General features: G+C 40.0%; 3 protein-coding genes across 4 annotated transcripts; all 3 read right to left on the bottom strand.

Annotated features, from left to right (window-relative positions):
* Positions 1-4,186: 4,186 nt before the first annotated feature.
* Positions 4,187-5,676, bottom strand: nop10 (NOP10 ribonucleoprotein homolog (yeast)). The gene is made up of 2 exons (XM_080519214.1): positions 5,502-5,676; positions 4,187-4,646 (listed from the first exon to the last, which is right to left on the bottom strand). Exons 1-2 carry the CDS (start codon positions 5,553-5,555, stop codon positions 4,506-4,508), a joined length of 195 nt encoding a protein of 64 aa, XP_080375340.1. The 5' UTR covers positions 5,556-5,676; the 3' UTR covers positions 4,187-4,505.
* Positions 5,677-6,849: 1,173 nt separating this feature from the next.
* Positions 6,850-18,717, bottom strand: lpcat4 (lysophosphatidylcholine acyltransferase 4). 2 transcript variants are annotated; one of them, XM_080518877.1, is made up of 13 exons: positions 18,535-18,717; positions 17,328-17,691; positions 15,694-15,806; positions 14,750-14,810; positions 14,418-14,476; positions 12,543-12,577; positions 11,663-11,717; positions 10,919-11,001; positions 10,586-10,711; positions 10,189-10,345; positions 9,380-9,472; positions 8,681-8,816; positions 6,850-7,354 (listed from the first exon to the last, which is right to left on the bottom strand). In XM_080518877.1, the coding sequence occupies exons 1-13, from the start codon at positions 18,616-18,618 to the stop codon at positions 7,179-7,181; spliced, it is 1,542 nt and encodes a 513-aa protein (XP_080375003.1). In that variant the 5' UTR covers positions 18,619-18,717; the 3' UTR covers positions 6,850-7,178. The 2 variants fall into 2 exon arrangements, with proteins under 2 accessions (XP_080375003.1, XP_080375004.1); XM_080518878.1 differs by lacking the exons at positions 6,850-7,354; positions 8,681-8,816 and adding an exon at positions 9,029-9,223.
* A 1,606-nt stretch (positions 18,718-20,323) lies between these two features.
* On the bottom strand, positions 20,324-24,828 carry emc4 (ER membrane protein complex subunit 4). The gene is made up of 6 exons (XM_080518853.1): positions 24,695-24,828; positions 23,389-23,533; positions 22,912-23,026; positions 22,240-22,393; positions 21,967-22,127; positions 20,324-20,448 (listed from the first exon to the last, which is right to left on the bottom strand). The coding sequence occupies exons 2-6, from the start codon at positions 23,490-23,492 to the stop codon at positions 20,413-20,415; spliced, it is 570 nt and encodes a 189-aa protein (XP_080374979.1). The 5' UTR covers positions 23,493-23,533; positions 24,695-24,828; the 3' UTR covers positions 20,324-20,412.
* Between the last annotated feature and the right edge of the window lie 378 nt (positions 24,829-25,206).

A 25,206-nucleotide genomic window follows, 5' to 3' on the forward strand; every position in this document is an offset into this window, starting at 1 on the left:
ACAAACAAGAAAAAACACGAAATAATAAAATCTGGAAAAAACGGTCAAAAAAGCTTAAAACTGCTGATATAGCTACAACTGTTCCAATCATTAGTACAGCTGAGATATAAATAGCTAACTCGGCAAAAATAGCCAGGATGCATAAAATAGCTAAAAAAGCTAAAGTCCACAAAAAAAAAAAGAAAGAAAACTTGCTAAGACATAAAACATAACAACAAGATAAAGTATATTTAAATTCAACAATTAAATGCCATGGATGCATTTTTTATCACTTCACGTTTATTAGGAAGTGTTGCGGCTTCAGACAAATTATATTTGGTGGAAAACCGCAGAAATGGCTCTTTTGGTCATAGAGACCCCAAGTTTACACAAACACACTCACACCTGGAGGGTCTTATGATCTCAAAATCTCCAAGTAAACTTGACTTTCTAAACACAAAAAGAAACCAGAAGCTCTGACTAGTGGCTTCTCCTAATCACCTACACGTCGTAGTAATATACATTTAATACTTAATAGAACCTGTTTGTTACAGTTGCTCTTATGCTCTATACAGAAATGCTATTGTAGCCGATATTGTAACCTCAACATCACTTTTCAAAGCAGTAAAATCTGCACATGACAGGATTCAGGACTTTCATTTAACTGATTTTCATTTATATTTTTTGTCACATAGTCTAACATCTTGCATCTTATGAGAATCTTGAATATTTTACTTTCCCTTCCACAATACTCTCCTGTTGACTATTTAGGAGGATGTTCTAAATTACAATATATTCTAACGTAAGGCTCAAAAAGCAGAAGCAAAGGCTCCTAATAATGTTTGATCCATTTCAACTGTATTTTTATGTATATATATATTTCAGAGCCACTTCTACCGACGGAGTTTAATTGTCTAACTTAATTGTCTGTTCCTCCAACAGTCCAGAGACATGCATGCCAGGTTAATTAGAGGCAATAATCAGCCGTGTGCGTGAATGACTGTGTCTGTGTTGTCTGTCTCTCTTTGCTAGTCCTATGAAGTCTGGCGGCAGGTCTATGATGTACACTTCCGCCGGGGTTGGCTCCATGCAGCACCCCACGACAGTGAACTGGATAAATCTGTATTTATGGATGGGAAATGAGCATTTCATTTTTATCTGATGCAGAATTGTAGACACGAGCACCTGGACTATTTAACAGTGATGCCATGCTGTTGTGAAGGAGTCACGATATATTCATGAGTGATGATGGACTTTCTTTAAAAGGAGGTGTCTTCTGGATGGCTACAGATGTTTGTAAAATCTCGGGGATACTTTTCAGCATTGATAACTTTACAGATGCGTGAGCTGAAGAAGCAGCCCTGTCGCAACAAGGATTCCAGTGTTTGGCGGTTCTCCTTGTTTGTCTGTACACTGACTCATGTGACAACACTAACAACATCTCATCTCGTCTCGCTCCATTTTAAAAGATGTATGATGCATGACACGGCTTTGGCTTGTATTTGATAATTGCACATTGAACTGTATTCTGAAGATGTTCCCACATCCATTCAGTAGAAGAAAACTCGTTCCCTGATGCAGTGTTGCCAGAGGGCTTGAATATAACCATCATCCAACAGTGACCTTTCACCTTGTTCCTTGTACACAAACATCACCCAATATTTATTTAATGGCTTAGGAATGTGATCGAGTTCAGATGTTGGTATGTTTAAAATATTTTTCTGAAATAATTCCACAGATGATGGCTGGCAGGTGAACATCTTTAACATCTCCACATCACCCCAGCCTTCCAGTAGTTTAGGTTACATTCAGATCACTCACAAACAACTGTGATTGTGCAAGTGGAAGATTGTCAACTGAAATAAAACTGGTTTAAAGTGTCGTCTTGTTGAGTCATCTGCCTACCTGAGCTGGTGTGACTGTTATCTGTAATCCGTACTGACCGAAAACACAATAAAAGCCATGTTAGGGCAGAGAGAGAGAGAGAGAAAGAGAGAGAGAGAGAGAGGGAGGGATCTCTCGCTCCACCAGCTGATGGGGATGCTCGCTGGCTAACTGGCACTCACTTGCCATTCTAAGCCAATTAAGCTAGCCATAATAATTCTGGCTCGAACCGGTCGGTGAAAACCTCCTGATGTTGCTGCAACAGCCAGAGCCGAGTGCCGCGAAAGCACAAAGACCAGATGTGGTTCAAACCCGAGGTTAGGTAACAGTTTCATGACAAAAGACACTGCGGCATCAGCGTGGGGCTGCGGGGTTCGAGGAGCGCTGACTTCAACCGGCTGAAAATCAACACGGGCGCGCACTTTATTTATTCGGGATCAACCGGGTGGTTGAATCAGCCCGTTACGACGAAATGCTTGCGGTATTTGTGTGACACGACCACGGTGTTACCGGAAAGCGCCGCGCCAGGCGACGATCCATCACTCGCGTGGAGGTACAGAGGCGGAGGGGGGCTGTACCCGGTGAGCTGGTCGCCACCAGCCGAAGCTAGCGTTAGCCGCCGCGGCTCGCCATGCCGCCGATAAACTGTCAACTCCGCGAAGCTCTCTCACTGACAGCGGCAAAATTAATCCCGCACAAGAGTCACATGAAACGCATACCTGGCTGGGGTTTTCTTCAAGCAGCGCTGCAGCCGTGTGGCTGTTTTCAGTTACATCTGGGAAGAGTTGGCTCCTCTCCCGGGTTTTCACGGCACTTTTCTGCCCAACCGACCCAACGAAAAATACGCGGCTGCGCCCGTCAGGTCCCACTTTCCTTGCCGTTGTTCCCACCGTGTGCGCATGCGCAATGGAGGAGCGATGTCAGCGCTTTATGGGAAATGTGGTTTATTTGCACTCAACCGATATATTCAGAACTCGTTGAACATTTGTAATAAAAGTAAGAATATTTATGTAAAGTCGAAAATTCCAGAGGAAATTTTGTGTGCCTGACGCTCGCTGCCGGCATCCTTTGATTTCAGCATCTCAATTATAACAGAAGTTCTTCTACTTCTTCTTCTGGGTTTAACAAAGTAGCAGTACTGCCATCTGCTGGTTTTATCTATCTACGTTTCCCACTGCGCTCATAATCCCTGATGACTGTTCCCCTCTCTCTCTCTTATCAGCAGCTTTTTCGTCCCTGATAACTGTTTACCTTCTTCTTCACTTGACTTCAACTCAGTTGGCGTCTGTAAAGTTTCACTACCGCCATCTGCTGGTTCAATCTAGTCTGTACCATTCTCCCACTCAAAATAAAAAAAGACCCACCTTCTTTTATCTCCTCCATAAAATGCCTCTACCATCCACTTTATATGGGGTTTTTTTTCAATTTATTCAATACATGACCTTATTACAATGAAATTCCATACGGTGACTGGCTTTGTACCTTTTAAGATGCATTATTGTACTTTCATATAAATCAAAATACTGGATTTTAAATAAAGAGAGTATATAGTTATATATACTATAATTTAATATTTTGTATTTATTCTATACCCCTGGGCCTCACAGCGAGATGGTCATGGGTTCAAGTGCTGGCTGGGCCTTGTAGTATGGAATATGGTCTTTCTCTCCGTGTTTCCTCCCACATTTCAAAGTCATGCATGGTGTGTAGTTAATTTCCCCTTCGTGTGCAGATAAATTTGTGTGGTTGTCCTTCTGTCCTGTGACGCACAGGAACCCATTCAGGTGTACCCTGCCCACAACCATAGTGAGCTGGGATTGGCTCCAGCCCCTCTCTATGAGGATAAAGCATGTGAAGCTTCCACTCAAACCAGCTCTTCCTGCTCACTATGCAAACAAATACTGAAACAAAGCCCAATTTATTCATCCAACTTTTATCAGCCCACCACCACTGCTTTAGCTGTTGCCTCTCAGCAGATTATCAAATAATTTTGACAACACAAAAAAATTCTGCTTTTCCTGACACTTTCATTTTGGTCCCTAAATTCTCAAAATGTTGTGTACCTCTGGCAAGCTTTTAACAATAAATACAAATCCACTAAACCATTGTAGCAAATTTAGCTGGAACTTAATAGATGCATGTTTGTTTTTCCACATAGTTCATTGCCCATGTGTCTTTCATTTCTGATTTTGTAGCGTTGTGGTCTATTTAGATTATGTTTGTATATTGTTAAGTTAATAATGAAATTGGATTAAAAAAAATAAACACGTTGGCCTGTTTGAGTCAACGAGTGACAATTTTGTTAAAGAAATCAATAGAAGTATCAGATAAAGGTCTCTTTTAATTGTTAAGTTAAAAAGCAACAGTAAACAAGTTGGCAAATCATTAACCAAACATTTATTATGAAAAAACTTGCCAAATTAAAATGAATTTGAACAAATTCAAGGTGTAAAATATGATTTGTAACATTCTTGTTAAAGATGAAAAGAAAAGAAAAATAATAACCCAGTCCCATCAATTCACATCAAGAAGTTTTCTTGTTCTTGATGAAGGAACCACATCTTCACTTCCACACAAGTCTTGGTCTTGCCTCTCTCACTCCATCCCAGCATGGTCCTCCTCAGTCACTCTCTCTCTCTCTCTCACAGGACAGGCCTGGGCTGCTGCGTCAGCAGAATGCCGAACCGTTTCTTCAGCATCACTCTGTGGCGGGAGTACTTGTCGTCCGGAGAGAAACGAGCAGGGTGGGCCGAGCTGGTGGGCTGCATGTCCGGAGTCAACTTCTGATGGTGGTAAAGGGAAAACAAAACAAATTGTAACACTGCCTATTGATTTCGTCTTTTCTGGTATAAACAGAAATAAAAGGCCATGTTATCTAACGTTTTGAAAATGGACGATCAACAAAAGCAGCGACTTTGGTAAACTGCTTTTTTTAATCCAACTTTTAAAATGCCTTGTTACAGCTCATTTCCCTTTGGGTTTAATCAAGTATTTATGTTCTGTACTAAGATCCAAGTGGTCCATTGTCGAACAATCCAGTGGTGCAACAAGAAGTAGAAATTATCAATGCGACCAATGGCACGTTTCATTTTTACACCTCATAAAGGCTAATGTAGTTATGTTATGGTATTTGTGCTTCATTCATTTAGAGGCACGAGTTGTCTGCCTCATGTTTTATTGTTCTTAAGAATACTTATTTGCTTGGAGAAGCCCAAAGAGCAAAATGTAATTGTTGTAAACTGTGTCATAATACATACTCATACCACGTTTCTCTTGACAAGCAGCTGTCTGGACTCAAACATGAGATTATCTTGATCTTTGTCTTCGTTCAACATTCGAAAATTACAATCAAGCAGTCATTTGTTTCTAATGAGAATAAATACCCAATACTTCAGGTGTTCGCTTTCCAAGCTGACGATCGTTCTATTTAGTACTGCACTGTTTGTTTTGCGTTCAATGCAAAGCGAGTTATATAATATACATATACAAACATAGAACACAGCATTAATACGTCAACTATGTCGAAAGCTAGTCTTCCATCCTTTGTTTCGTCTTTAGTTGTAAACCTGAAGTGGCAGTAAATATTCCAAAGCGGAAGGTTAACCACACAAGATGTAAACACAGCACGTGAGCGTCACCTTCAGGGTGTAGACTCTGTCCCCGTTCTCGTTGAGGTAATACTGCAGGAACATTTCGACGGAATCTTGTTTTTAAGCTTAAAAAATATCTTTAAAGTCACAGTTATGTTCTGTGGAGGGGAAAAAAAGTATTTTGCGTTGGATCCACGTGTGGCACAGCTTCCGGGGAAGGCAGAGCGGATATCCGGGAAAGTGAAGCATTCTGGGAAAAAAAAGAGTGAACACCAGTGAGCGCTGTTGTCATAGGGACAGCTACCGCGTTGAACGCCTCCGTGCGTACTGTTGCCATGGGGACAGATGTGCTGTGCCTTGTTAACAACGAAGAAAAACATTTTTTTTTTTTTTTTTTTTAAATATGCTGCTATGTTTTTGCACATGTTGTCAGAGTGAGAAGCATTTTGTCAAAAATAAATAAATAAACAACACAGTGCAGATAAATCCACACATGCATCCAGTTTCTCGACTGGATGTTTCATATACGGATCCAGATGGTTGTTTTATGCATGACCTTTTTTGTTTTTTGTTTTTATTTTACAGCAGTAGCTCAGCAAGACTTGACATGTCTCAATGAGGCACCAGCAGCAGTGGCGAGAAACGTGCAGTATGCAGTTATCTGTCAGTAAAAGAACAACAATATAAAGGGGTCAGACATTTGAAGAAAAAAAATACAGCTATAATGCAACAGGACACGAGTCGTGTCATCTTGAAGACATCTTTGCATGGTGCTGCATGGATTTATCATTTCAATAAACAAGCTAGACGAGGAGCCCCCTGGTGGTCCAGAATTGTAATACCACCACAAGTTGTTAGTGAATCTGCCTTGTTTCGACAAAACTCCGTGGAAACGAGTGATTTCAAGAATAATGATCATTTGTTGCATTCATTTTTTCTTAAATCCTTCTTTACCTCAATTCACAGAAAAATAGCAGAAATCTGTTTATGACCAACTACAAAACAACAAGAACGACGACGCAAGCCAGCAACTTTCTCAGCGTAGACTGCAGAGGCACCAATAAACTTAACTTTTAAAATGTCCACAATTCAAGGTTTGAAAACATACATTTTGAAATTTTTGCACTCAGGTGGGGAAAAAAAAGCACAAAGGCCTTTCAGGAGTGTTTGGATAAACTGTGTGGCAATGAACACTTTGTCCAAAATGTGCTTCATATACTAACTAACTAACCAGTAAAACAAAGATTCACACCTCGATCGTCGATGTTTAACTGTACATAAACACAAAGTAGTGAGTCACTATGTCACAGTTTGTCATCAAGGTTAAAAGTGAATACTGCTGAAGATTTGCTACTGACAAGAGTAACTTTAAAAAAAGAAATTGTACCAAGACACATTAAAAATTTCACAGTTTTATTACATTTTAAGAATATTCACACATAAAACCTTTCAGAGTCTTTTTTGTCTCTTTGCACAAACCAGAATTCTTAAAAAATAAGAAAAAAAGCAGCTGATGTACATAACAGGATATTTTATAAATAAGACATTTTATGACTTAATAAAAATCTTTTAACAGCATCTGAATATTTGAAGAATAATCTAAAAAGAGGTAAACTTGCACACATTTTAGAGAGAAAAATATACATCCACAAATAAATTTAAAATACAATCGGCTGTCAACTCGTTTTGGCCCCCAGCAAAACCTGATCAAGACAAATACGTTTCTCATTGAAACTTCTTCTCTTGTTGTAGGAATCCGTTGTTGTTGTGTGCGTCGTTTGCAGCCGTTCCATTGGCCAAAGAATGGAGTGACGGCGAGGAGCCCGCCTCTCCAACCTGCAGATATTCCTCGACGAGTCTCCGATAGGTCGGGTGGGTCGTGAGCACACGCAGCAGGTTTTCTGTGAGGACGCAGAGATGCAATAGGATTTTAGCTGAGGATTTTTTTTTTTTTTTTTTTATTCAGAACTAAACAGTTCCTCAAACACTGAAGTGTCACTACTAACCCAAGAACAAAAAAGAAAGAGCAATTTTGATCACTTTTTTTTAAATTAATCTCTCACTATAACAATATTTATCACTATATGTCCAACAGTTGCCGAGATTAGAGAATTATGCTTTATGATTTTAACATTAAAGAGACAATATATAACAATTTCAGTGTAATATAGGTCATTTTAGACTGAGACAAATTAAGTTTTAGAACTTGTCTCCGGCTAGAAACTTTTACATTGCAGGTTTGCGACACGAATCGATGTATTGAGTCACTCAAAGAAGCAGCAGGAGGATAATTTCACACAACAACGGCTGAAACTCTTGGCTGGAACAGATTCTGGTTAAATATCAGCCCAACGGTCCGAAGCAGCAAAACTGAACCGCCAGAGCGACCAATCAAAGAGAAGTGTTCAGACTGCAAAATACACTGCAAGAGACAGACTGGCTTGAGAGTGACTCAATAATGTGCAAGAGATGCATGACTCAAGCATCTCTTTGTGATATTTCAGTGGGTTTTAATGCATTTTAAAAAATGACTTGATCTGTGTCAAATTTATTACTGGGAGTCATTTTCATGACCGTCTTTCCTTTTAAGTTGTGTTGGAGGAAGCAGATATGTTAAACACGAAGACCCAAGAACAACGGTACTTCTTTTCTCCATGTGAGCAAAACAATGAAATCAAATGCCATTGACAGATTATTTCTATTATTTCCTCCAATCCTCCCATTTGGGGAATATTTTTTTTTATCTCACCAATATTATTGAAAAACTGTCCAAAAAACCCCAAAGATTCAAGATGTTTAGATCTGCTCTAAAAAGTACTTATTGAACTTGTTTGCCAAATATTACTGAAAGAGGAGGCTGTAAACTGCTGTAAAAAAAAAAAAAAAATCCTTTTTATACCAACTAATTCTTCTTTCCCTCAAAGAATTCACCCATTTTTCTCTACAAAAAAAGGCCCATAGATCTGAAGTCTTATCTACTTGTTCAGCCCATTTTGGTCACATTTAGATTTGATGATTCATACAACAGAAAAACTTTTCAAATGAATTTTTACATAACAAGTCGGTGGCCAAAAATAAGTTTGTTGTGAGCAACAAAAACTGTTTTTCACCTGCTAAGGTAACCGTTTTAGCTTGAGTCACAGACGATCCTTTGCTCTTAACGTCACACCCCATACTTCCCTGCAAAGCCTGAATGGTCTCAGAACAATAGTGTTGAACAAACAAACCTTCAGTGAGGCGGCCCTGACGGGACGCCTCCGCGTAAAGCTCGGCGGTGTTGTGCTGAGTGACGCCCAGCAGCGCCCCCATGAGGTCAGACAGCTCCTCTGCACTGAGAATGCCTTCCTCTTCTTTGCTGAACAGCTGGAAAATAAAGATGCAGTTGGAAGAAAGAACTTATCACCATCGTTTACGCAATACAAATACTGAAATGACTCCGAAGTGATCGGTTATGTAAAATGCACAACCCGTCTTTATTTACCAAGATTAAAGCATAAACATGGGTGCTGAGGTAATACTCCGAGATTGTCATAGACTAAACTATTGATTATAATCGGCTGCATTTGTTTTATCTACCTAAATAAACCTCTAAAAATAGAGTAATGTATTTTATCGCACAATAAGCCAAAACTATCATTAAACATTTGGCATAAATTACTGTTTTGCATTATTATATCAAAAAAAACATGCATTTGTAGTTTTCAATTAATTTACTTGCTTTTTCACCGTTAACTTTGTATGGTTGAGTTCTTCTATTTTCACAGTCACATCTAGAAACGGGAATTGCAGATTGATGAAAGCTACCAAACCTGTCGAGTCCATTTATAACCTCGCAGTTTAATGTTACAAAAATTGTAAGGAATCATTTACTTACAGGTTACGTTCAGATGAATAGCACATGTGGCGTGTGAAGCAACAGGACTTACTGTGAAAGCAGAGTGAAGGAGCGACTTGAAACTGCCAAATCCAGAGAGGGCTGACACACTGAAGTAGACCTGTCTCAGGTCCACGATCTCATCCTGAAACCATAAAGAGGATTGGATGCTTAGAATATACCCTGAAAAATAATTAAATGCAGCTCAGCTTTGTTAAAGTTTTCAGCACATCATCCGAGGATTTTAAAGCAGCACTGGATCAGCAGGCAACCTGCTTCATTCACTGTGGAATTGAAACCATCCGTCTTCACTCGAAGCAGAAAAACTTGTATGGTACAAGAGGAAGAAAGAGGCTGGGAGAAGGCGTCATTACAATGAATACAAACACATCACCTCCACACATATTGTCACTCATAACCAAGAGAGCAACCTGAGAACGTTGAAAATTATGCAACGTATTTTCTTCCAACCCAGGGTCAAAATCAAGACCAAGTTAAACATCAAATTGCTGATGAACCAAAGCGAGTGAACAATCCTCACAATGTCCTGAGCTCATAACCAATGTAACTACCAATTATATGTTATTCTCAATCTGCCCTTTTTTTAATTTAATGAATAATAAATTACTGTCCAATTTGTTAGAACATATCTAAAAATGATTCCTCAAGTTTTTTTGCTCATCAGTTTTAAGTCATTTCAGAACAATAATAACAGCAGTCGACTTTTCCTGCAATAGACTGAGTTCAATCAGAGTAATATCAAAAATTGTATCCATCAATTTCAAGTGTTTGTCATAAATACTGAAAAGCAAACGCTTCAACTGTCAAGGTATAATTTCACACAGACGTCTAGATATTTACCTTTGAGTAGAGGCCACTGATGCTTTTGGCCGTCTGCTTTTCCTTCAGTGCCAGGATGTCGGAGAGCTCCCTGGTGCTGACCCTTGACCCCCAAGCTCCAGACTCGCACTTCTTCATCATTCTGTCCAACGCAGCTTTGATATCTTGTGTCTCCACACTATTGAGACGGGAGGACAAAGACGCCTGTGAGAAGACATTCTGCCAGATCTACTGACTTTTTTAGCTTTACACATTACACCCATCTTATGCAGTGACATACACTGAAGTCACCAGGCAAAACCAGTCTGTCCTGTACTTCCGACATCAACCAAAGGGTGTTAAAGTGACTCATGATCGTTAACTGGTGCACAAAAGCATTAATGCTTAAATCCTACATGATTTCTCAATGTTTCCTCACCGGTTTTTGTGCAGCAATGACAGTGTTTCTCTGGCAGGAGACTCCAGCGGGATAGAGAGACCGCCCAGTTTACGGACAGGAACCCCCCCCTCCATCACGTAGTCGGTTGCTGGAATTCCAAGAGCTCTGAGATAGAAGTAGAGTTGCGTTAGATTAATTTTCTTCTAAAATAACAATTCAAAAAATAAAAAACATTGCCAATTGTCCAGTAAAGGTGAAACCCCTCAGAAATAACTACATTTTTAGGTATTTTATATAATCAACAAGAATACTAATAGTACAGTTAATGATGACTCAGAAAATGATGTAATCACTGTTAGATCTGGGGCTTACTTGGCCATGAGCTTCTGCACATTGTCTGCATAAAGGTTGGGGTCATTCTTCTCCTCCTCTGAAGGATTGTAAACCGGCAGGAACTAGAGCACAATGAAAAAAAAAAAAAGCTTTGTTGACTGTCGTCACATTAACCATTCGACGGTGAGACACATACAGGTTAAAGACAATAACGGAAGATGCATGCAATGGATTTTTACCAAAAACGGCGAAATAATGGAACATTACACAAGCTGAACACTGCTTCGGCACACACCCTCCTTCACTCATTATTAGAATGCAGCTGCACCTTCAAGCAGCAGTGATGTCCGAGTGAAGTGGACACACCCTGAGCACACATCACGGCTCCACTCCGAGGTCCACAACCACGTGTTCAGTTACAACACGTCACATGTGGGTTTGTTGTCTTCGAAAAACCATGATCGCAAGATAGTTGACTGACATGTTTCTGCTCTTGATACCTCTGCAACTTACACGTGTGTATATTTTCTTCACCATTAACAAGTAAAGCAACAAAGTGACAATTCTACCATAAGTTCAGCCCATCGGCTGAAGATACAATGGGAAGTCAACATGGAGAAAAAGTTCTTGATCGTGTTTTTTTTTTTTTTTTTTAAGGGGAAAAGGCAAAGACAACATATTAATATTCATAAATCGTCTACAACCCCTGTGTGCATCCAATCATATGAAGAAAGCAGCACTTTTATTGATAATATTGTGACATATTAATACGTAATGTCTTACCTCAACAGTCATATTGGTGTTAAGCTGTGAAGTGGTGTGCCACAGAGTCTCGAACCTAAAGGACAAATAGATAATATTTCCTTTGAGAAACACTTGAAGCAGCAGTCTGTACCCATTGAAGACATTATATTTGTGGCCAATACTGCTGTATTGTGTCAATGGCCAAAAGGAACAACCTCAAAAAAAAGCTTTTAACTTTAACGACCGTAAGCAAAAATAAGAACCTTATCTGCAACGTAAGGCGTGTCTGATAATGAGGCCTCGAGGTTCATAAATGCTGTGCTTGCACAAATATGCACGACAGGGGTCACTATGACGACACCATATAGTAACAGATTAAGTTGTTAACCCAGCGATGACCAGATAATTTCAGGTCAGCGGCTGTATCGAGAACAATTTGATCCAGACTGGGCCAGAACAGTTCAATTGAAGCAGCTTTATTTACTGTGCCCTTTGCTTTAGCACAAAGAAATATAGTTACACAGCACTTTACAAGGCAATCATGTCCCCCTGGATACATGACCAAACCACTGCAGCGTCGTCTCTCACACTTTCCCAACACGAGCCAGCGCTCCCCTCTGATGCTCCCATTCTTCACCCCCTCATTCTGCTCACTCCCAGTCAACCCTGCTACAGCCACTTCAGCTTCTTTTATTTTGATCCATAGAAGATGGATGGATCGTTTTACCCATAATGCATAAGGCTTTATAGTGTTGTACTAATACAGACAGTTGGCAGGCCAATATTGGCCCACAGGCCATATTCTCTAATAGATGGCTCCAATTCGTCTCCAACTTCCTCCCCATGTTGTAAATCCTTGAACAGCCTATAATATGATCCCCAAAATAGCATAACATTTATTTTTAAACAGTAAACTTACCAGGTTGTTCCTTTGTGTGTCCAGCGAACCGTATCCTGTAGAGGAGTCATAAAGAGTGTAATCACATAGTAAACAAGATACAGGTAGCAAAGAAAAAAAAAAAGTCACAAATAACACTGGATATCGTCTTTGTCATGCACCCATGCAGTATGCAAATGCAACCTTGAAAAAAAAAAAAAAAAAACTGCACAGCATTCAGAGGAATAGCTACAGTCTGATAAAATGCCTTCAGGGAAATGGCAGAGTTGACAAAACATAGAAGTGACGAAGAACTGTCAAAGCAAGAGGAACGTATGTACGTGCAGGAATATGCTACGAATGCAGGTTGCGAAAAATTCAAAAGAACAGTTGCAGCACATGGTGTCGGTCTATCACATAACATCCCAATAGAATACGTTCCCATTTGTGGTTGTAATGTGACTAAATGCGGAGTAGTTCAAGGGGTATGAAGACCTTTGCCAACAACAGTATGTACTCAGAATATTCACATTCTGGCAGTTGTACAGACCCAAGTAGTTTAATAAAAAATGTACAATTCCAATTTTGGAAACGCAAGTCATATTTTGTTTTTGTCAAACCTTTGGGACTCATAAATGCACCGACTGCAAGTAATCACTGAAGCCCTCGGTAAAGGTGAAATCATAACTGCTGTTCTCTGATTTAAGTGATATTTCTTGTTATAGAACAGCAACGGATGAGAATTTGACTTTGGATCTGGATAATGAATAACATGGCCTTTCACCTCCACTCAGCTCTCAAGACAGATTAGAAGATTACACATTTTTCTTTTGTTTATTTTTAGAATAACTAAGTAAGAAACTGTATTATATGAAAACTATTTAACTTCATTGTTAACTCAAACATGTTCACACTGTCTATTGGTCTTTCTTGTGTTTTGTTATGCAATTCCACTCAGACAGTTAAGTGTGCTCTTTATACAACTCTGGCCAGACCATCCCATGTACATTGTGTCCATAACACTGCACACTGCATATAAATAACTGAGCAGCCTACTGTAGGACTTGGGTAAACTGATTGCTGATCGCAGTAATTTTAATTTGCAAAAGTGCAATGGTGCAAGATTTGGCAACTTTGTTGCTTTAAAATCTCTTCTATACATTTCAAATTTCCCATTTCCTCCCCCCATTCATGCCTGCATTATATTTAGCTTTCTCTGAAATATTTCAACAACATTTTGTGATAATGTGATGTATTCCTCAATACTGTTTTTTTTAATTGATTTTATTATCGTATATTGTTGACATCAACCTGCCGAAGGGACTAAAGAGAGAAATTAGCTATTGGCTTTCATCTTGCATATTTACATGTATATGTTCATAACTCAAACTCCATACAGTGGTGACACTGTAGACCAAGTCATTGTAGTTCAGGGACAAATACAGTCAGACACTACGGGTTTAAAGCGGATGTAATTCTGGTAGCCCACTGCAACATTGATCCCTCACCCTGTTTCTCAATATTAAGTCCTCTAATCTTTCTTAAACAAATAAGAGACAGCAAATTTCACGTGAAAATTTGTAGTTCATGTCGTATTTGTAATCATGACACACTGTGAAGTTTATTCCTTCCTGGTTGCCAGTTTTGGCCCCAGGTGTATGATAACCCCGCAGATTAAGCACCTCTGATCCAGTCTTAATCTGCAGCTCGAGCAACAAACATCTTAGCTTTTATCACTGAAGCTGTGTGGAACTTTGATATGAACGTTTCCCCCGAGTAAATAAAGAAAAGGCGTCACTTTAATGGCTTCATATTTTGTGACTGAAAAATTGGACATTATAAAGTTAACTGTACAAGCATTAGTTTTATTTGTTGCTATGAACCAGAGTGAGCTGTTACCCGGATGATTCCACTCACCAGCTGGTTGGGGTAACGCAACAGAACAGGTTGGACGGGGACGCCGACGAGGAAGGCACCTAGCGACAGGGTGGTGGAAACAGAACACAGAGACAGGAGAGAGAGAGAGAGAGGGAGGATCAGCGAGGAAAGAGGAGAAGTTACTCATCCAGTAGCAAAACAATGCGCGGCGACGCCCTCTCCTCTCATGCCACTCATTCCTACGTGATTTGTACAAACAGCAGGCAGATGTAGCACATTGTCACTGAAGAAGTCCCGAAAAGAAAAACTGAACAGCAAGGGCTTGGCCTCCTCTTAAGGTGGCACAAGTGTGCGTCACTGACTTTACTCACCACGCTTGAATTTGATGAGATGCCGGCCATTAGTTGTGGTTCCTTCCGGAAACATCAGCATCTAGATCAGATTTATGGATTTATTATTTGCAAAAATAGACTCCATCCATACGTCACTATGAACACGACTCAAAACAATGCAGTACATACACCAGGCCTTCGGGTGGCGCTGTAACTGCTACAGAATACACCAAAAACACGGAAGACATCTCCATATTTGTAAAAGTTTTGATCAATGGTAAAGCAACCAACCTGCGACCGGTTATTCATTACTAGGAAGAACACTGGTTCAGCATTAAAACAAAGCAAAGGACACGTTTTCCCTAAAGGCAGCAAAAGTCGCTCGCTCACATTTTTCTTTTAACTATTTCTCAAAGACCACAATACCAAACATTTTATTCCTATACTACATAGGTGTACAAGTTTTGGTGTTTCTCCTATTGCAACATGTGGCCCGCTAGGTTAAAATCGTCAGTATATAAAAAGGTAGTCTAAAGGAAGGTCAGCGCAGTGCAGAAGTGAAAATAATAATTCCAATGATAATACAAGCACCAGAATTGGACATGATTTACATCTTAGTTACAGTATATACTTGCTGTGATATGTTGTCCATAAGGTTGACTGAAATTACAAACAGCACTGGATCCTTTGAGGAAGTCAAGTCTCAAACATATTTTTGCTCGGAAAGAAACTAAAATAAACGGACTGGTTTAGTACGTTTGTTGGCTTCCGTCACCTCTTGTTTTTCTCAGAACAATTCCTGAGCTACACAAACTTTCAAATGCGACTGAACCAACAGAAAAGTACTAAATTAATGATCTTATTATATTAATAATAATTTGATAAATTATGCTATACAACTTAAAAGATTCTGCTGCACTATACAGACATCAGCTGTAATATTGGCTTAAAGGAGCTGCAGAGTAGTTTGAAGGACACCTCACCTGAGGCCAGCCGCCATTGGAGGAGAGCCTCTCATGGAGCTGAGCGACCGCCTGTTTTCTGGACTCGGGATCCTTCCTGCTCACGATCACCGACTGGTTGAACTCCAGCAGAGCTGAAACACAGTTTCGAAAACTGAAATCAGAAAACGGAACCGGGTCCAAAAAGATCCAGTCCCAAGGCACGAGAGAAAACTGAAGGCCAATGAAGTGAGTCACTTGTTTATCTTGCGACTTCCTGCCATGCTTTTACTTTCCTCGGGGCCCCTCCATTCCAAATGTTACTCTTGGTTGTCTGCATAGTAGGTGGGCAAGTCGAGTTGTCCTTTCTCACGATGCAAAAAGGAATTATGAGTGCCAGTTAAACACATAAAGCATGGACTTCATATGGTTTTCCCATAACAAGTGAAGGTTATATATATATATATATAGTGCACAAACCATAAATGGGCTTATCCAAGCTTGGCATTTAAGTATGATTAAAAAAAACTACAATAGCAGAACCAGTCAAAGCGCAGTGGGAGACGAGTCCCACTTCTCACTGCTCAAACAAAAGACTGTCATTTCCATGTGGAACAAGAGGAGACTTGATAGGCATCTTGAGCAGGTGAAGCCAGTTCACGGTGGGCATATCAGCTATAGAGGAGGATCCGCATGCAGACGACCTTCACAATGCATTTCAGTAAATCTCGGGTTTTCAATAGCAAATCACCAAATTTGATCACCAAAAAAAAAAAAAAAAAAAGTATCAGCTTATGTGACACAAGGCTTAAATTCCTGTTCATTTTGTTTTATTACAAATTAACCAACTAATATTGTGAACAATCCCTGAGCAATTAGAAATTAAACAATTTACAGATAACAGCTAGTTTATTTTTATTTCTTCTATTCATTCTTTGCTGCCAACCTTTGTGGCTGGAGCTCCGAGAAAGGCTGCCAATTCTGACAACCTCAGCGCAGATCTTTCGACCGGCCTTGTGAGAGTGTGTTTCCCCCCCCCCTCTATCGTAAAGTCCACATCCTGATGCTTGTCCAACTCTTGTTTTGTTAAGACAACTTGGTTATAAAGCACCGGTAGGATCAAGGTGTGGGTCTTGGTCACCGCAGGTAGAGAGCCTCTGGGGTGGAGAATCGCCTCACGTTTACATGGTGGCACACCTCGTTGTCGCAGCCCCCTCCTACACCGTGTGCGCAGGTCGATTTAAATCTCCAGTTTGTTCAAATCCAGTGGAAAAATGTATGCGGTTAGTTCAAGACCAATTATCATGTTTTACCTGTAGCCATTTAAAAAAAACAGAAACAAAACAAAACAAAACAAAACAGGCACGCCCAATGGCAAGGAATTTAATAAATTTTTCCCACAAGAAAATTCAGCCTAGGATTGTTTACCTTCCTACAACGACCAGTTCTCTTAACTTTTTGCAATTACTTAAATGTAACGTGAAAAATATTCTATTTGACATCACCATTATAAAATTATGTATTGTGTGACTGGCATAAATCTGTTGTTCTTTGAAAGAAGCAGAGAGGACTGCTCAGCCTGTTGGAATGGACTGTCGTGTCTGGATTTCTATTACTCATCAACCCGTTCAAGCCGTGAGCTCAAGCCAACCGGGAGAAGTTCCGTCGCACTTTACCTCCAATGACGGGCAGGCTGGTGTTCTCCGATCGCGACACCACCGTGGCCAGCTGGGTGGGACACAGAACCAGCATGTCCAGAAAGCTGCTGTGGGGTGCCACCACCAGCATGGGCGCCTCCTTCAGCCCCGCCCTGCGACCTTTGACCTTCATCCAATGGAAGCCCACCGAGAAGAAGACGGCGCGGCTCAGCAGCCAGACGATGGGGTGGAAAAGCCAGCGGCGCCAGCCCGTGACTGGCCGGGAGCGTTCCTCGGCGGACAGGCCGGCCATTCGGAGCCGGGCGACGGGCCACATGATGAGGAAGAAGACCACCGTCATGGAGATCCGCATTGGGAAGAGGAAGAGGCCGAGGATGAAGCCCTGTGATGAGAAATGTACAGTAGACTCTTTATGCAACAAGCCAAACATGGACAAAGTCGAAATACAAATAGGTGAAATAGTGCAGCAATATAGCTATTGTCATTCACTAAACTGTATGTGAAACAACAATAAAAGACCTTGGAACCTCAAAATACACAGGTTAGACCAGAATGCACTCGACCTGTATGGGTGTAGATTTTTTGTTTGTTTGGCAAAAAACAAAGGAAGAATTTGTTTGCCTTTTTTCATACTTTTGATCAAGTATCTTCTACTCTACTAGAAGAGCATGAAACTGAACATTTAAACAATATTCTTCAAGGGAGCATAAAACAATAATCCTCAATATGACGACAGCAGTTTCAAACTCAGTTCTGCACATGACATAATAAGAGAAACACTAAGTGGACTGATCAGGAGCTCTGTGACTTTCCCATGCATCCTGAATCCAGTGTGGGAAAATGTTCTGATATAGATCATGGCAGTATTTCCAGCCAAGTTGCCTTCCCTTTTCTGGCGAGTACAAGTCGTTGATGTTATGCAACTCTGTGGCATGCTGCTGGGACATTTATAACATGATGAGAAGGAAATATAAGCCGGTTTTATGAGGCTGTTAACTCGAATGACGAGTGCATGGTTATGTATGGGAGGAAAATTATAAGAAGAAAAGGGAGAAAGCCAAGAAGAAAACATTTCCATATGACTTTGTGAACCCTGCAGGCAACAATAACTGTGACCAGTTATCCACCTTTTTGTCGGACAGCACCTTGTAAGGCGAGGAACGTTTGTTACAAGAGTAACTTAAAATACAAATACATACAAAGTAGTTTTTTTTTTAAAGTTTACCTTGAGCCTCTGCTGCCGGCTGAGCTTCACCTGGTGAATGAACGGATGAGGGAACTCGTGCGTTTCTGAGTCGTGCTTCTCCATGGCGACGCGACTTGAAACGAATTAACGCAACAAACAAACAAAAACAACAAATAAACAGGTGAACAACAATGACGCGACTAAAAACTACCAACGCGTCCGCTCTCAGTTCCTCCACATGGTGAAACACACACCTATCCTTTCATACTTGTAGCCTCCCCTCACCTGTCCCGCCCCTCCACAGCCGGGCAGCCCGGCCCACCGACACTCCCCGCCGGCCGGCCCCGGGCCGGTGCGGCCGGTGCGCCCGGCCCGGGCGGGAGGGCGGGGACAGACGAGTCCAACCGGTCCCTGAAACTTCTTCGCCCTCATCAAAACTTCACCAAATACAGAATCTCGTTGTCAGAACTTAATCAAAGACGTTGGGAAATGGAAAACGATCCGTGAAAATGAAAATATTTAGGTTCGAATGAAAACATGTGGAGGAAACACAGATCCAGTTATTAAGTGATTTTAATCGCCCCAATTGCGCCCGTGCCTTTAATAAATCCGCGCTTAAACATGATCATTACAGATAATTAAAAAATCTTTAAACTTGACAATCTCGGTGTGTTTTTATGTTTGAACTCTCACCTTATATAATAGTTTTGAAGTAAATGAAATGATTCACGTTGACATTTGATTTTCTTCAATTCGGACCTTTGCAATAATATCTCATAATCGAGATCGGGTAAAAGTGAAAAGAAAAACATAAATTGTTAAATTTATTTAAAAATTCAAAAAAAAATTGTTTCTAATATCCTTCTGGTGCTCAAGTCCTGTGAAAATATTATATTCACCCATCTGCCAAAATAAAGCTTGTAAAACACATCAAGCAAGAAAGCCTAATAATAGTGTCATCAAAATGTTTCACGTTATTATAGGTGACGCAATCTGTTGTTTTTAGTATTTGAAGAATTGATTTAGGGTCAATTAACACTGGTTTAATTATAAGTATTAGATCCTATCCCAGGTTTAAACAGGCTGCACTGATTTCCCATTCTTATAAACATCAATGTGGTACTTGGCTCTCATGCAACTTTATTGAAATATGAAGGGTGTGCAGAGGTGACGATGCAATACAGAGTATTACAGATGGGACTCAATATTGGACAGTCTGGAAATAGTGCAGCACTAGTTCCTGCACCAGTAAAAAAAAAAGTTAAGTGATCAAAACCACTCCTTTTAAAGAAAAGTGTAAAAAGAAGCAATTCTAAAATAAAACTTCCACATTTCTTTAATCATCCAACACATTTATTGACATAATTGAAAGCAATTCGAGCAACAAATAAGGATTTATTTGATAGAGCATTTTCATAGGAAAAATCTGGATAAATTAAACAGACCTATAAATTAAAACGACTTGGTAAATGGGGCTGTTTCGCATGCTGAAATCATGCAGACAAAAAAAAAAGGTGAGAAACAACTACAATGTGAGAAAGACATGGGAGGAAAATGTTATTCTATGTAAAAAGGTTTATTAGAAATTCTAACTTGATAAATCAAAACAATTTATAGACTAACTTTAAAGTGTTGGCAGATAAACATTTGTTAGAATTATGTGTTCATTATGTGTCAAAAAAGCAGGTCTATCTCTCAACTGTGTTCCATAAAATAATCTCTGCTGCTTGTTTAGCTGTGGTGGTCGAGTCGTGGTCAGAAAACAAGGAAGCCGGCAGAATTTGGAACCACATTAACCGCGAGGGCGGGGGGGGGGGGGGGGGGGGGGGGGGGGGGCTGAAGATGGAGAAAGTATAACATATAAACCCAGTAAATATCTGAATCCTCTGTGTGTTTTGTGGGCACGCTTCAGCATCCTCACAACACCATCCCTCCGCCCATGATCTCCATCCTCTGTTGAGAAAACAAACACATGAGACTGTGTCAGCCTGCAGTATCGACACACCACAGGTGAAATCAGTTTCCCCAGTGGGGCTGATATCGAAGCAGAAACACGAGGTAAATATTTGTGGGTATGCACAGTTGCACGTGCTTGCATAATTGCATAATATATGATGTGAGCATATTGAGATACTGACTGACACTGTTTGATGGAGGTGAGGACAGGAACACACAGGTCATCACACACCGATTATACATACGCAAAACATATTATGGATTAAATAATGGTTTTTAGAACCACAAATCAGTCGATGCTCATGCTCATATCATTATAAGCCCATAGATGCAGAAATAGTAGCATAATTTCTCTACTTCAGCCAAATGAATTTCACTTTTATATTCAGTTGATTACAAAAAACACAATAAATCACATACTTTATATGCACTCATCAAATGTACAGAAAACATAGATAAAAAGTAACAGATCACACAGAATATATAATCAAAGTGCAGGTGTGCCGAGTATCACTAGAACAGTAATTATATCATATCTGGAAATTGTGATGTTTAAGTATTTATACAGTTTTCATTGATGTGATAATTATCTGAATCATTATCTGATGTAGTCCAAAGCTACAGTGCTGTATTTGGAAAAAAGAAAATAAACCAATGTGCCACTTGCGTTTATTTCTTCTTTTTTGCATTTTGACTTGAAGTTTTAATGCAAAAAGAAGAGTAATTTATCGGAAGATATCCTGAATTCCACACTCAACAGCCTTTGCTTTTAAAAGTATCTTGAGTTAGAAACTGAGAGACAAAAGTCTTTTTAAAGATCTTCAACTGGGGTTTGTGTGATTTGTTACCTGCAACGCTTTCAAATCAAACTAGAAACTGACCAAATTCTGCCCCCTACCGTGCAAAAAACAACAGTACATGTTGTTCAGACACATGACAACCCTCATGTTTATCTTTTAAAACAAACTGTTAAAGCGCTAAACACACAAAATGCCTTTTTAGGAGCAGAGATTGCTCTACTCTGAAAATAAAACAAACAGAGACGGGACTCTACAAAAGCGTCGGCTCACGATTCATAATATACTAAAATGACATGTGCAAGCTAAAAGAAGGTGCAGCTTTGAATGGTTCTTAAGTGTTGCGTTCTGGACTGAAATCAACTGTTATTGTTGAATTCCATTTTACATTTTGAGACGTAAAACACAGCGTGAAGGCAGTGCGAGTCTAAAATGAAAATTTGATGCTGAGCTGTGAGTTTTTCTACTACACAGGTGACCAACGTCAGTGAAGCAGCTTTTACCCATGAATGTTACACAAACATCTAAAATCGATAAGACAGGTGAATTTCTGTTAATATAAAGTGAAGCCTACAGTATAGCACACATCTAATTCAAGTATCTGGAAAGTCAAAAACCATCCAAAAATGTGCGACGTCGCCAGGAAAACTCGGAAAGTTTGAGAGCCAGAATATCTGGAATGTAATTTCCGATGCCAGCTGCACGTGTGTGACTTTACCTGCGGTGGTTCTATGAAGGCCAGCCAATCAGAGGAATGCGTCGGCAGCAGACCCATTGACTGACACTTGTAGATGGCCAACGCGGAACCCAAGAGGTTTCCGACCAGGTACACGAGTCCCTGGAGCCACTGCTGACTGGAGCTCTCCAACAGCTTGAAAGCTGAGACGCAAGAAAGAACGGTGAATAGATAAAAGAGACAGGGACACATGTGTGAAGTGCAAAACTGTGGTGTGTGTGTAGCACGCAGTGAAAACGCCATGTGGATACTCACTGGCAGACATGGACATAAGAGCCTGGATGGGCCTCCAGGCCATCATGCACACCATCATGATGGGGAAGATGGAGATGGTGTTTCCTGACATGTACATTATGAACAGGTTCATGGGGATCTGTTTTAAGGGTCCGAGGGCCACGTCCCAGCAGCGCTGCACAACGGGGGGCACGCAAACACAGCAAATTTATTTTCTGAAACTAAAGTTTTGGGAGGTTATAAACACCAAAGCCTTTACTGATTATTTCGGAAATTCTGTCTCGTGAACCTTATTAAACTTAGATATGTGGAGATTTTGACATTGTGGCTAATTAGGATATTTCTGCAAAATAGATACCGTCTTTCTTCCTATTTACTCCGTAGAATGTGTGTTGGTATCCATTACTTTGTGCAATCTTGTCTTGCCTATGGCTATAATCTGACATATTTACATACATTATATGTACATTAATATGCACTGTCCCTATTTAAATAAATACATGAAGAAATGAAGAAGAAATGTAGGTGTCACAAAAAAAAAAACAACATCAGAGCTCATCAGATGAGAAATGCGATTTCAGAACTAATGTAACAGAAGGACAAAATATAACCATAAATGATGCCGAAAAGACTTTTGGTAAAGTAAAAAGACAGAAGACCATCAACATTTAAATAAGGGGAAGCTCCGCTCACCTTCTCCACAAGGTTCTTGTCTGTTTCCTGAATGCTGGTGTCGGGGACTGGCTTCTCAGAGAAACCAATGGGGTAAACGACGTCTCCCTGACCGCCCTGCCTGTCACCACGACCCCTGCCATGCAAAAACAAAACAATCAATCATATCTTAATTCTGTCGATAATCATACCCGAGAACAAATACATTGAGCCACAAGCTGAGACAAAAAAACAGCTATTGACACGGATGCATCCTAACATCTATTTAAAGGCAGTAAAAAAAAAGTACACATTCCTTTAGACTGAGGGAATCCATATGAATAAATGAGGTGAGAGTGCATGTGGTCCAAGAAGTCGTATTCTTTGGTAAATGACTAAAAGAGCCGATAGATACCGTGACATTTTCTCCAAAAACACCCAGGAAGACAAAATAAGCTTTATAGCAGAATGAAAAAGTCACTGCTCACAGTTGGACACTTCACTCATGTGTCAGCTCACCTGGTGTTCCCCTGACTCAGCTCCAGCGCCCACTTCATCCTTCGTGCCCCAGCTCCACCTCTTGTTGCCAGAGCTCCTCCTCCTTGCCCCCCTGGAGACGCCATGGTAAAAAACTTCAGCACTCGACCCCAGAGACAAAAAACACCTGTGGAGCAATAAAAACACACAAGATCACCTCATATAGCTGCCAAGTCAAAGTCAAAATAAGCTTTATTGCCAATTTTGCTGTACACAAAAAGAAAAATGGGGAATACAGACAAAATATATCACACAAAAGAGAATGCAATGAAAAAATAGAGACTATGGGTGAAGGGAAAAGAGTGCAACAAGAATTTCAATATAGAAGTTAAACAATCTGTAATATGCAATATATAATACAATGTAGCCTCAAAATAAGCTAGAATTGTCTACGGGTCAGGTATGAAATGTGCATAGGACCTTGCTGCAGTGCAGTAAGTTGTCCACTGCATCAGCTAACTTATCCTATATCTAATTCTTAACTTAACAGATGTTCTCACTGTGTTGGATGTTGAAAGCTTAAGAACCTTTAGAAAAACTTAGAATAATAGAGAAATCAATCATGTTTTCTGTTGCCGAATTGAACTGTTGATTTGAACCACAAATCATTCACAGGTTACATTTTACAAACAGATATAATTAGGATTCATAACTACCAATGTTAAATGTTGGCCATGGGATACTGAAATGTCAAATATATCAAAATTGGAGAAGGAAACGTAAGAAATGTTGTTGTTTTTCTGTTATGCAACGACGACCAAGGCTGGCTTTATCTATACAGCGTGTGGGAGAACATACATTATACAGCTAAATTAAAGGATTGTTTTGTCACACATGCGACAAATATCAAGCTATACTAGAAAACCCAGAGTAAAACGTGTGTGATCTCAGCGTTTCCACAACAACAGACGCTGATCTCCGTGAGGTGCCTCTCTCGTTCATTTTGTATACGACAATTCTACAGTTTTTTTGAGGATTTATTCGGAAACGGTTGGCCGAATCATTAAAGTGCGAAAGTAGAAAATGTGTTACATATCTACTGGCAAATGAGCTCTAACTAGGAGCAGTGACATCTTGAGAATTTAAGCAATGCTTTCTAATACATTGGGTTATATTAAGGTTAAATATGAGCAGTGACATTTTGTGAATTCAGTCCACGATTCCTGAAATCTAAATCTAACGTGACGTGCAAAGTGAGGGCGAAGTCAGTCATGGTCTGAACACAGCTCAAACATAAGCTTAAACGTTATTAATCCGATGTGGCAATTAACAAAAAAAAGCATCTTACCTTACAGGAACATAAAAATGACTGTTATGGCGGTTGTTCTGTTATTTTTAGCAGAAAGTGAATCAACTATGGTCAAAGATATTCGTCGACCCCTCGGTGTTTGCTGCTTCCGGCGCAAACATGACGCAGTCACCCTACCGTCGCGTATATTACATCACGTCCGGTGTGAATCCGTAAACATGAAATCAGTGGAATATCAATATAATCAAATATAATCTTAGATTTTAAGAGTGCTTTTTTAAATTTTTCAAAGACAGACACTATTTCGGCACACACTCAATTAAAGAGAAATAAGATAAGAACTTTGTCTAAACAGCGATTAGTAATAATGGCATTTTCCATTTAAAAGTATGCCTAACATTTCTATTTACATTTTTTTTTAAGTCAAACCAAAAGAGATTATTTGTAACCCCCATGAATCTAATGTCAAAACAACTCGGTTCAGTTAAATCAATCATTAGATGCACAACAACGACCCATGTTTACAAGCTGAGCTGTATTCACCTGTATGT

The sequence above is a fragment of the Blennius ocellaris genome (genome assembly GCF_963422515.1).
Source record: "Blennius ocellaris genome assembly, chromosome: 23".
NCBI classification, from domain to species: Eukaryota; Metazoa; Chordata; class Actinopteri; order Blenniiformes; family Blenniidae; genus Blennius; species Blennius ocellaris.